Genomic DNA, 12097 nt, shown 5'->3' with positions numbered 1-12097 from the left:
AGCTCTCCGCGCTAGAGCTGGGATGGGATTGGGCTGATTCAGCCCCCTATGCCCAAGACCCCACCCCTCATCCCGCAGAACCCTTGAGATCCCAGAGCTTCTAGAACAACATCCTGAACTCCTCCCTCTCTGCCTCCCACCCTCCCTGAGACTCCTCAGGCTCCATTTGCTGAATAATAATATCACCCATTTAGGAAATTCTAATCTGTTCCCACGTGAAGCACTTCACTTACATAGTCTCATTAATTTGTTGCAGACAGACTTTGCTGCTATTACCATCCAGGGATAGGGGACCGTAGTGGTTAAGAGTCCAAGTTCTGGAGTCTGGCGAAACTTGTGTTCACATCTCAGCCCTGCTGCTCGCCAGCTGTGTGACCTTCAGCATGCTGTTTTTCCTCTGTAAGTGGGGGTGATAATGATGGTCCAATCTCATAGTGTGGCAGAAAGGATAACGTGCTCAGAGCCTGGACAGAGGAAGCCTCTGTGAGTCGATGCAGCTGATAGTATCAACCAGTGATATCCTGGTAAATGTGTAACAACCAGCTCTCTGGGGAATGAGGGTGGAAAACCTTGCTTTGTAGTACTTGCCCATTTCCATGGTGTAAATATTCCACCGTGGCTAATTTCAAGCTACCGGGGTGACATGACTGAAAGCGTTTCGGGAGGAAGAGATGCGCAGTCACCCCTTACATAGCAGTTTCACTATGTGAATACAATAGATGTAAATAACCTCAGGATCACACACAGGAGTAACATGTAAAATAATGAGGACGTGATGAGTAATTATTAGCTTTGTTTTAAATATAATTTATTTAATTGTATGTTTGCATAATTTAATTTTTATTAATGGCTGTTTAAAAACCAGTTCCAGGGCTTCCCTGGTGGCGCAGTGGTTGAGAGTCCGCCTGCCGATGCGGGAGACGCGGGTTCGTGCCCCGGTCCGGGGGGATCCCACGTGCCGTGGAGCGGCTGGGCCCGTGAGCCATGGCCGCTGAGCCTGCGCGTCCGGAGCCTGTGCTCCTTAACGGGAGAGGCCACAACAGTGAGAGGCCCGCATACCGCAAAAAAAAAAAAAAAAAACAGTTCCAAAATCTCTGAGACTTCAAAAATCAGCTTGCTTGAGCTGGTTCCAGCACACTGCTGTTACTGTCACACCCATTTTTTAGAAAGGGTGACTGAGGCTCAGGAAGATGTTCAAACAGACAGGGGCAGGGCATAGATAGGTCCCATGCAAGGGCTGTGTGATTCCCAGGCCAAGACAATGCCCGTCTTTCTTTCATCCCACCCTGATCTAGAGGGAACGCGTGGTTCCCAGGGCACTGTGTGGTCTCAGCAACGCCCTTGACCTCTCTGGTCTCAGGTTGCCCATCAGGAGAATACCTGCACCGAGTTCCTTTGCACCTACTTCAGCCCCGCCACGAAAGCAACATGCAGATCCTCCCCCTCACTTTACAGACTGTGGAACTGAGGCCCAGAAAGAGCAAGTGCCTGCCCTGAGTCACAGAGCTGGGCAGAGTGAGTCCTGGGACCCCAGCTAGGGTGCAGAAGAGAGGAGCCTGCAACCTACAACCTTGGGGTCTGGAGTTTTCTGGGAGGTGGGAGGCAGCATTGCTAGAGAGGTAGGTCACCCTTCCTCAGTGGCTCCGCCCATACACCATCCCCCCAGCATCCTTAGCCCTCGGTCCCCAGAGCTTCCTGGACTGGGGAGAGGGGGGCTGGGAGGGAGAATGTGGACAGCGCTGCCTGCGTGGTTCTTGCCTCTGAGGGCTTCTCTGTCAGTCCTGTCTCCATTCTCTTCGCGGGTCTCTGCATCTCTGTCTCTCCTTCTGTCTCCGTGCGTGCGTCTGTCAGTCCTGTCGCTCTCTGTGTCTCTGTATCTCTCACTCTGTCTCTTTGTATGTGTCTCTCTTTCCCTACATTTCTCCCTCTTTCTGCCTTTCTCTGTCTTTTGGTCTCTCCGTGCTTTGGCTGTCTTTTCATCTCTTTGTGTCTCTGTGTTTCTCCCCACCTCTGTCTCTCTATCTCTGTGTCTCTTTGTCTCTCTTTTTTTGAGCTTCTCTATCTCTGCGTCTCTCAGTATTTTTCTCTGCGTCGCTGGCGCTGTGCCTTGGCGTTTCTCTCTCTTCTCTTCCGGTGAGTCTGTACTCTCTGGTGAGAACACGCTCCCCCCTCAACGCGCCCAGACCTGCCTCTGCCCCCAGAGCCCCCGGCCGGCCCTGGCCTGCGCCTTTAAGTGCCGGCGGCAGGGGGCGGGGTCTTGACGGCCCCGCCCTGCCCGCCCCTCCCCCTGACGTCCCTTCCTCCCCGGCCCCTCCACCGCCTCCCTCCGCCGCCGCCCGGGCCGGCTCCGCGCCCCCTCCCCGGCCCCCGCCCGCCCGCCTGCCCGCCGCCCCCATGGCGCCCCGGGCCCCCGCTGTGCGGGGCCACTAGGACCCTCGGCATCCCCTTCCCTGCCCCGCCCTGCCCCCTCTCCCACGGCGTGAACCCGGGTGTCCACGGCGCCCAGCTTTTGAGCTCGCGTCCCCAGGCCGGCGGGGGGGGAGGGGAAGAGAGGGGACCCCGGGACCCCCGCCCCCCCCACCGACCCGGCCGCCCAGTCCCCCGAGACCCGGAGAAAATGTCTTCGCGGACGGCTCTGGCCCCGGGCAACGATCGGAACTCGGACACGGTGAGTGGGGCCCGGCCCCTTGGGGAGCCCCGGCTGGGTCCGGCCGCCGGACCCCTCGCCCTGCTGTGTCCCTCGCCGCGCGAGCCCCTACCCTCATTTCCCCGGCCCGGCCTGGCTCGCCACCCACCGACCCCCGCCAGGACTTCCAGGCCTCTCGACCCTCCCCCACTCCTCAGCCCAGCCCGACCCCTGGGGGCGCCCCTCTCGGGGGACCCCTGTCTTGTCCCTCTGCAGACCGCTTCCGCTCGGGTCTCTTCCCTCCAGGAAGCCCCCTCCCCTGCCTTGCAGGAGCCCCTCCCTTCTCCAGCGGGTTCTTAAGCCCCTTCCCCTCCAGGCCTCCCGCATCCGACAACTGGCCCCTTCCCGGATTTGCCGGGCTCTTGACCCTCAGGCCCAGCCCCGGCCCTCTCCCAGGAAGGCCTGGCCCAGTCCTGCCTCTGCCTCTGGCCTTCCCCGTCTGGATCTGGGTGCCGGGCTCCCCAGGATCCCCTGTCCTCTCATTCCCAGCTTTCTGGCCCTCGGGGATCCTCCGGGTTCCTGTGGGCACCCCCTCACAGGAAGCCGGTTCCACCTTTCCTGGGCCGAGGGTCCTTTCTACAGTGTTCAAGGTCTCTCCACCTCCAGGCCTGGTCCCCATCTTCCAAGCAGCCCTGTCCCTGGATTCCCAGCATCTCCAGCCCCCCCAGATCCTCCCAGACCCTCTCTGGTCTCTTCCTCTCCCAGGAAGCCTTGGCCTCCAACTTCCAGGCCCCCAGCTCAGTCTCGGATTTCTAGGCCCTGAACCAGTCTGACTCCAGGCCTCCTCCTCCCTGTATCAACTTCTCCACTTCAGGCAAGCCCCCTCCCCAAGCCCCCAACCCCTTGACCCCACTCCTAGGCCAGGCCCCTCCTCACAGGATACTACCTCATCCCTTAGATCTCCAGGCCCCCATCCCTTCCGCTGCCCCAGGGCCTCCCCTATCCTTGCCAGGGGTCTGGTCTCCCAGGGAAACCCCCTCCTCAGCTTCAGAGTCCTTCCCCAGCTCACGAGGCCTGGCCCCAGATCCTTGTTCCAGAAAACTCCTGGATTTGAATCCTCTGGTCTTGCCCTGGCTCTAAGCCCTCTTCCCTTGGGGTCTGTCCGCTGGGAGCTTTCTCCCCAAGTTCCTAGGCCTCTTGACCCCCACCAGGCTCAGCCTTTATTCCTTGGATCTGCCCCTTGCCCAGGAAGCCCCTTCCTCAGGATTTCAGGCCCCTGGACTTTTCTCTGGTTCCAAGGAGTGCTCCTAGAAACCCCTTTTTTTGACTTCTAGGAGTTTCCTCAAGACCCAGGCCCCTGGGTTAGGTATCCTTGGCTCCTGACTTCCATTGTCCCATGGCTTGTACCCTTCCCACTATTCCCAGACCCACCCTGTCCCTGCACCACAGCCAGGAACAATCCCAGAGAGACCCCCCCTCCCCATTTCCCTGATTTACTCTCACTGCTTCAAAAGACCCTCCCACCAACCAATGCCAGACTCCTCCCCAGCTGGGGTCTTCGTCCCTTTCCAGGCCTTCTGCCAGGTCCCTGCGAATCCTCAGCCACCCTCACCCCAGATCCCCACCAGAGAGATTTGTCTCTGTGCCTTCATCTTGTAGGACCCTGCCTCATAGAGCTCCCCCATCACCACCACCACTGCCATCACGACCCATCAGGCTGTAGGCCAGCCTCTGATTTGGAGTCTTCAATGAGAAACCCACCTCTCCCCGACCCCACCCCAGCCACTCCAGAAAGTGACAAGGAGCCCACAGGCCTGGGTTCCGGTGCTGCTTCTGCCAGCCACTTGGCACTGTGACCTCAGGCAACTGGCTCTCGCCTTCTGAGCCTGTTTCCTGCCCTGCAAAATGGGGTGATGGCTTGAGTCCCTCAGAGGGTTAGTCGAGATGATGGGGGCAAAGCCTGACACATCGGATGCACTCCACACGTGTTCGCTGCTATTGTGACTGTGGACATGAGTCAGACAGCCATGGATCCTCAACCCAGGGCTGTCATTAGTTGTCATGTGAGCTTGCAGACCCACTCCCTGCTCGGAGCCTCAGTTTCTTCACCTCTAAATGGGGTTGATGGTAGCACCTCCCCGTTAGGGACGTTATAAGGAGCCAAAGAGATTATGTGAGCGAGATGCACAGGGCCAGGCCTATTGTAGCTACTACTGTTATTATTATTGTTGTTGTTATGATTTTGATTTTTCAGAGAAGCGTAAGTTCAAATCTAGTTTCTGTCCCTCCCTAGCTGTGTGACCTCAGGCAGGTTACCTCACGTCTCTGAGCCTCAGTTTCCTCATCTGTAAAACAGGGCTTATACGAGCACTTCCTCCTCCTCTTATTGTTCAGATTTGTGCAACAGGGGGACTTCGGGAAGGCTAATTCTCCCCTCTCCTCCCAGCTCCAGTCTGTAAGACCTGCTTGTCAGTCCTGGCAGAGGGTCACCTCTCTCCGTCTGGAATCTGAGGTCATAGCCCCCTCCTCTGCCACCTGGTTACCATGATGACAGCCATGTGGGGTCATGCTCCCCAACCCCAAGTTCGAGGCCCCCCACCACCCAGGCTCTCTGGAGGTTCCCTAGCAACAGACCCGGTGTTGGGGCACCAGCCGGCGGGAGGGAGCCAGGCCAGCTGGTGGTGCCGGCCAATTTTAGCTCCCGCCCCCGGCCCCTGAGGGCCTTGTCACCCACTGCCCCAGCTGCCCCTTGCAGGGGTCCCTCAGCCACGCTGCCTTCAGTGGGGTGCCAGCCCAGCCCCAGTTGGCTCCCCTCGTACCACCTGCTGGGGATTCTTCTCCAAGCCCTTATCTGGGTGAGAATCAGAGGTCTTATCTGCCAGGATCTCCAGCTCCCTTCCTGCCCTCTCCGGGAAGGAAGCCTGGGGTTGTGAGCAGCCCGGTGGGGGATGTGGGAAAGAGCTGGGGGCTCAGGAGTCAGCAGGCCCGGGTTCGAATCCTAGGCGCTCTGCCACGTCTGCCCTGTGACCTTGGGCGAGGCACTTAACCCTGCCCTCAGCCTTGGGGTCCCCACGTGGAGAGTGCGGAGCATAACTGGACCCACCTTGGAAGTCAGGTGAAGGCACCGTAGGCAGCAGGCGTGTGGTTAGGGCGCCAGCAGGGGCGGCTGTCTCTCTGCCCCTTGTGGGGAGCATTACCTCTCTGCTTCTTATGAATGAACTGTGTGACCTTGACAAGGCACCATCTCGCTGCAAGCCCCAGTTTCACCTCTGGAATATGGGGATACAGATGCCGCCGTCATTGGGCTGCTGTAGGAATTAAATGCAGATGAGGTGCTTTAATGCCCAGGATTTGGCCAACAGTAAAGCCTACTTAATAAAAATGGCAGGAGTGTGAGACGGTGTGGCGCGGCAGCGGTGAAGACATCGACTCTGGGGTCAACTGTCTGGGTTCAGGTCCCATCTCTGAGCCTCAGTTTGCCTGCCTCTAAAATGGGAATGGTGGTGCCTTAATGGCCAGTGCTCAGTAAATGGTGAGCCTCACCACTGTTCAGTGGCCCGGCAGATCGCTGCGAGGAGCAGCCCGGGTCCTCCTCTTCGTTGCCTACCTGGCCTTCTGTCTTCCTCAGCTCCCTGTGTCCTCCTGTGTCCCACCCCCACCCCCGCCCTTGGGAAGGGCCCAGCGGCAGCCCAGGGTCTGAGCAGAGAGCCATCTTGGCTGCGGCCTCTGTCACCCACACCTTGGGCCCCGGCGCTAAAAGGGAGGCACGGTCCCTGGGGCTCACAATCAGGACAGGATAGCCAGGAGCAGGCAGGTGACCCGCGGGGGAGAGAGGCCCAGGAGGGACGGGATGGCAGGAACACAGCGTCGGGGACATCGTGGTGTAGCGTGGGAGTCAGCGGGTGTCGGCACCGACGGAGCAGCCGCGTTTCGCAGGGCGGTGCCGCCCCACGCCCACCCCAGCGAGGAAGCAACAAAGTTTCCCGCAGAGGAAGGTTAACGGTGTGGGGCTACAGTGTCAGGGCGAAATGAAAGACGGTCGGTTACACTGTTTGGAGTAGAACTTGGGGCAATAAGGATCAGAAGAAAGCATTGCGGGCAGTAAACTGGAAGTCAGGTGTTGAAATATGGGCTTGCCATAGAACTGGGGGGCTGGATGGGGGCAGTGATGGATAAAATGGAATGTTGGAAGCAGTGAGGGTAGGGGTAGAGGGTTGAGTCCAGACTGAGTCGGCGTTGATTGGGGTTGGAGGCTGCAGCATTAGAATACAGTATCTTGGAGCTGATGGAGGTTCTAGTAATTAGGAAAGGAAGTTGGGGGAGTGGGTAGGCTGATTGCAGGCAGGGGTGAAGAAGAGACCTGATACCTGGGGTCCCAGGTGCTGCAGAGTTGGGGGAGCCCCAGCATCTTTGTTCTCGGAGGTGTCTTTTTGCAGAGAAAGATGGGGAACCCAAAGCCTCCTCTCTGGCGCGGCTTTGGAAAGCGCCACGAGGGGACCAGTGGCCATGGCTGGAGTTAAGCACCCCAGCGCCCAGGTGGACTGGATGGGCGCTGCCCACCTCTCACGCTCCGTCTCCCCCGCCCAGCATGGCACCCTGGGCATTGGCCGCTCCTCGGACAAGGGACCGTCCTGGTCCAGCCGCTCCCTGGGTGCCCGCTGCCGGAACTCCATCGCCTCCTGTCCCGAAGAGCAGCCCCATGTAGGCAACTACCGCCTGCTGAGGACCATCGGGAAGGGCAACTTTGCCAAAGTCAAGCTGGCCCGGCACATCCTTACCGGCCGGGAGGTGAGTGAGGGGAGGGGGCGGGGCTCGGGGCAGAATCCTGCAGCCCTGGCTCTTGGTGGGAGGTAGGGAGAAGTGGGGCTTGGCCCTCGCTTTGCTTTGTGACCACATGTAAGTCTCTCACCCTCACAATAGAACGTCTCACATTTTCCCAGAACAACTCAAGTAGGAAAAGGGAGCCAATTTCAGGCATCCCTGAAATTGTTGGGCTGTCTCCGATCGCAGGCAAGCCATGTGTAGGGTTTCTAAGAAGTCACATGGTTTTTGTATCTAAACCTAGGCCACCTCCCTGTTTTTGATTTTGTTTTTGTTTTTGTTTGCGGTACGTGGGCCTCTCACTGTTGTGGCCTCTCCCGTTTAGGAGGGCAGGCTCCGGACGCGCAGGCCCAGCAGCCATGGCTCACGGGCCCCGGACCGGGGCACGAACCCGTGTCCCCTGCATCGGCAGGGGGACCCTTAACCACTGCACCATCAGGGAAGCCCTCACCTCCCTGTTTTAATGGTGGACTTTGGTCCCACCAAATCTTCCAGTGATCTTGATTGAGAACACAAGAGGTTTATTCATGTCTACACAGTCTCACTCTCCCCACTTTGCCTTCCAGGATGGGTATATGTACTGAGTATGGCAACATTATTGCAGAAAGGGAGAGGACACGTCTAACTCAAACTTAATGGGGAAAAAAAAAGATGGTGGGTGGGTTTATGACCCCTCTGCACCTCTTTCAATTTTAGAGAAAGTAACTGGAGCAATTCATCCTGCCCTCACGCTGTCTGTGCCATACATACAAAAGTCACCAGGCCCCAATGGTTTTATGGGCAAATTGTACCAAACATTTCATTTTTATGCTAATATCTCCAGAGACTAAAGAAAGAGGTTCCACTGCCAGACATATTTTATGTGCTCTTTGGTGACAACAAAACCAGATAAGGCATAAAATTGTGGGCCCGTGTTACATGCGAATATAGGTAAAAAAATCTTAAACAAAACGTTAGCAAAAAGAATCTGACAGACCAATTAAAGAAAGCTGTGTGGCGACAAAGCTGGGCTTATCCGAGGAACGCACAGTTTTTTTCAAGTTGACAATTTATTCATGTACTTCGCCACATTCACAGATTCAAGGGCAGAAACCATATGATCATCTCAATACTGGCATGAAAAGTGCTTGACAAGATTAAAAACGCATTTGTGAAAATATGAAGAAAGCTAAGGGACCCTCTTCCCCCACAAAGAGCACATTGTTCCTCTCATGTGGTCTTGAACGTGATTCCAGGGTTTTCTAAAGGAACAGAGCCTCCTGAGGGAAGAGTTCTGTAATCCAGTGGATCTGGGGTGATTGGGGGGTGACCCCAAAATCCTTTGGGAAAACTAAAGACCTAAGCTGGATTACGGCTTTTGAAGTGCTGTACCCCAGTGTGAAATTCAAAATAAAAACTGAACCAAACTTCAGGGTAAGTACAAAGAGGATTCAGTAATGTTCTGATTTTTTTCCCCCATGATGACCACCTCAAAGCTCGTTCAAAGCTACCTATAGATTTTAAGTGTTTGAGAGGTTGACTGTCAAGTCTGCGTTAAGTTCAAATCCCAGCCCACCAACTTACCGGCCAAGAGTAACCCTGGCCAAGTGACTGAACAGCTCTGTGCCTCGGTTTCCCCATTTGTAAAACGAGGATCATCTCATAGGGTTGTTGTGAGGAGTAAGAGAGTTCTCATTTGTAAAGCGCATAGACCAGGGCCTGGCCCGTGTGACTGCTCAGTAGAGGTGAGGTCTGGTTATTATTTCTTGTTCCACAGTTTGTGTCTTCAAAACAAAGATGTGACGGGTGAATGGTCTGAGATGCCCTCCCAGAGGGGCCGCCTCAAGGTCTCAGTCACCCTGACACTCACTCACGCAGGCCCTCGGAGCCGCCCCACCCAGGCCCCGTGGTGGTACAGGGCATGTATTTCCCTGCAGAAGTAAGGGTAGCACTGGACATGCTAAGAACAGCATGTGCAGAGGTCGTGAGGCTCAGGGCCCACATCCACTAAGAATGGCCCAGGTTGAGAGCTGTCTCTGAAAAGGGAAAAAGGAAGGATAATCTTAGGGTGATCTGGGTTGAGGGAACCTTTCCCAGCTCCAGGGCCTGTGGTACCTAGACCTTTCCCCCCTTTCTTCCGTCTCTAGGTGGCCATCAAGATCATCGATAAAACCCAGCTGAACCCCAGCAGCCTGCAGAAGGTGAGGCCCAGGGAGAGGGAGCAGGGCAGGGGCAAGGTTGAGAAGAGGGTCCTCAAAGCAGCCCACCCTCATCTTTCTCTTTCTTCCTTTCTTCCAGCTGTTCCGAGAAGTCCGCATCATGAAGGGCCTAAACCACCCCAACATCGGTGAGGAGGGGAAGGGAGTGGGCTCGGTGGATACCAACCAGGGCACTTGGGAAAAGAGAGTCGGGGGAGGAGAGAACTGGCCGTTATAGTGATTAGAAAGACCTGTTTTTTCGTAGCAGTATCCCTGCTCCCTGGCTGTGTGACCTTGGGTGAGTCACTCAACCTCTCTGAGCCTCAGTTTCCTCCTCTGGAGCGGGGGTGGTGGTGGTGGTGATAAGAGGGCTGACTTCAAGGTCATTGCGAGCATTGGGTAAGGTCATGCATGCAAAACACTTAGTTGGGAGCTAAGCTGTGGGAGCTGGTCTGATTATTGTCAGCAGCAGCATCCATCGTCATTGCCATTGTCATTAGGCAGAGTGGAGAGAGTGGGGTCTCTACAAAAGAAGCAGGATTTAGCCTGGCCTGAATGTGGCCGTAGCATTTATTCATCTATTTGTTTATATATACTCAGTGAATACTTACCGAGTGGCTGCTTATGTGCCAGGCTCTGGGGCACGGCGGTAAAGAAAACAGGTACAAACCCCTGGCCTCATAGAGCTGACATTCTTGTGAGGAAGTGGAGAAGGTGGTCAAGTGGGGCCAGGGCGTTTGGAAAATCTTGTCATCAGTAGGGAGCCACCGAGTGTTCTTGAGTAAGGGGTGTTATGGTCAGCATGTGCGCAGTTACCAAGTGCTGGTGGAGGGTGAGGGGGTCTCTTCTCTTGTAACTCCCTGCCCCCATCCCCCGGCCATTGCAGTGAAACTCTTCGAGGTGATCGAGACAGAGAAGACCCTGTACCTGGTGATGGAATATGCAAGTGCTGGTGAGGCTCCTCCCCTCCCCGCCCTGCTCTCCGCGCCCCCCCCCAAGCCCCGCCCTGACCCCCCGCTCGGCCTCTGCCCTGCAGGAGAAGTGTTTGACTACCTCGTGTCACACGGCCGCATGAAGGAGAAGGAAGCTCGAGCCAAGTTCCGACAGGTTGGGGTCACAGCTGCGGGTGGGGCTGGGAGGGGAGCCCCAGTCCCTGGCGACAAGGGTCTGATTGCTGGGTGTGGGTCTGGGCTGTCCAAGGACCTGGGGGCGTGGCTTAAGGCAGCGTGGGGGTGAAGGTGGAGAGCTGGGTGGCTGTGGGCGTGCAGATGCCCAGGTGTGAGGAAACCCAGATGGAGGGATGCAGGTACCCAGCTGGGTGGCCAAGGGGGTCAGGCGTGAAAGTGCCCAGGTGCGCCAGTGTCAGATGTGCGGGTTTGAAGGTGCGCCCCGTATATAAGAGTGTGCCTGAGAGGGCACACAGGTGCCAGGGCGCCGAGGTGTGTGAGTGTAGGAGTGTGGGTGCCCAGGTATATAGGGGTGTAGCTGTGTGGGTAAAAGTGCATGTGGCAGCTGGCGTGTGTGGGTGAGGGGGGCCCAAGCGTGGGTATCTTAAGTTTGTGGGTAAGAGGGCACGCAGATATGTGGGTGCCCAGGCGTGTGGGTAAGAGGGCGTGTGGTTTCGGATGTGTGGCAGGGAGGATGCCCAGGTGTGGGCACATGGGTTGGTGAGCAAGAGCGTGTGTGGTGCGAGAATGTCCAGGTGGATGAGAAGGTGTGTGAATGTCCAGGTGTGTGGCAGTGAGGGTGCCCCAGTGGGTAAGAGGGCGTTTGGGTGTGAGGCTTGGGTGGGTGAAGAGATCTGAGCGAGGGTGCTGGTCCGGGACTGTCCAGCTGCTGGACGCGGCTGTACTGGGTGCGCGGGGCTTAAGCCCTGGTATGTTGGGCCGCGTGTCTGTCTGTAGCTGTGCGATGTTCTCATGCGTGTTTCTTGACGTGAAAGTCAGGAGGGGCCAGTCCTGTTGTCTTGGTGCCGAGGTGCTTGCTGGGAGGGTGTCCCGATGTCTGGGTGCGAGGATGTCCAGATGTCCGGGTGGAGGTGTGTGTCTGTGCAGGTCCCACATCATTTCCTGCTGTGGCCGAATTGGGGGGTGGGGAAGGGCACCAGCATCACAGCCTGTGCTTGGGGAGGCCCGGAGTCCAGAGCTCAGTTGAGGGGCAGGTTCATGGGGTCTCTGAGGGAGGCTGAGGGGTTTGGGAGCCATAAGTAACTGACCTCCCCTCCTCTCCTCTCCCCTCCCCTCCAGATTGTATCGGCTGTTCACTACTGTCACCAGAAAAACATTGTACACAGAGACCTGAAGGTGAGCCTCCCAGCTCAGCCCACAGACCCCTGCTTGTCCCCAGCACCGCCCCGCCACCCGCTGGGGTGCCCGGTAGCCTCCACCACGTTCTCCCTTTTGTCTTCGTGCTCCTCCCTCAGCATCCAGAGCCCCTTGACTTTTTCCCAAGCTTTTGTGGCAAAAACAAGGCC

General features: G+C 57.0%; 1 protein-coding gene across 3 annotated transcripts in view; it reads left to right on the top strand.

Moving 5' to 3' along the window:
• Positions 1-2359: 2359 nt before the first annotated feature.
• MARK4 (microtubule affinity regulating kinase 4) overlaps positions 2360-12097 on the top strand; it is a 30392-nt gene continuing 20654 nt past the window's right edge. For 2 of the 3 annotated variants that reach the window (XM_059045214.2, XM_067020197.1), the window contains exons 1-7: positions 2516-2668; positions 7214-7414; positions 9574-9627; positions 9725-9773; positions 10511-10576; positions 10661-10731; positions 11871-11927. In XM_059045214.2, coding sequence (XP_058901197.1) covers positions 2618-2668; positions 7214-7414; positions 9574-9627; positions 9725-9773; positions 10511-10576; positions 10661-10731; positions 11871-11927 — 549 coding nt within the window. In that variant the 5' untranslated portion in view covers positions 2516-2617. Of the gene's footprint in view, positions 2669-7213; positions 7415-9573; positions 9628-9724; positions 9774-10510; positions 10577-10660; positions 10732-11870; positions 11928-12097 lie in introns of all 3 variants that reach the window. The other variant, XM_059045212.2, reaches the window with a different exon arrangement.

Source organism: Kogia breviceps, chromosome 18 (genome assembly GCF_026419965.1).
Source record: "Kogia breviceps isolate mKogBre1 chromosome 18, mKogBre1 haplotype 1, whole genome shotgun sequence".
Taxonomy (NCBI): domain Eukaryota; kingdom Metazoa; phylum Chordata; class Mammalia; order Artiodactyla; family Physeteridae; genus Kogia; species Kogia breviceps.
This window is presented reverse-complemented; position numbering and strand designations above follow the sequence as displayed.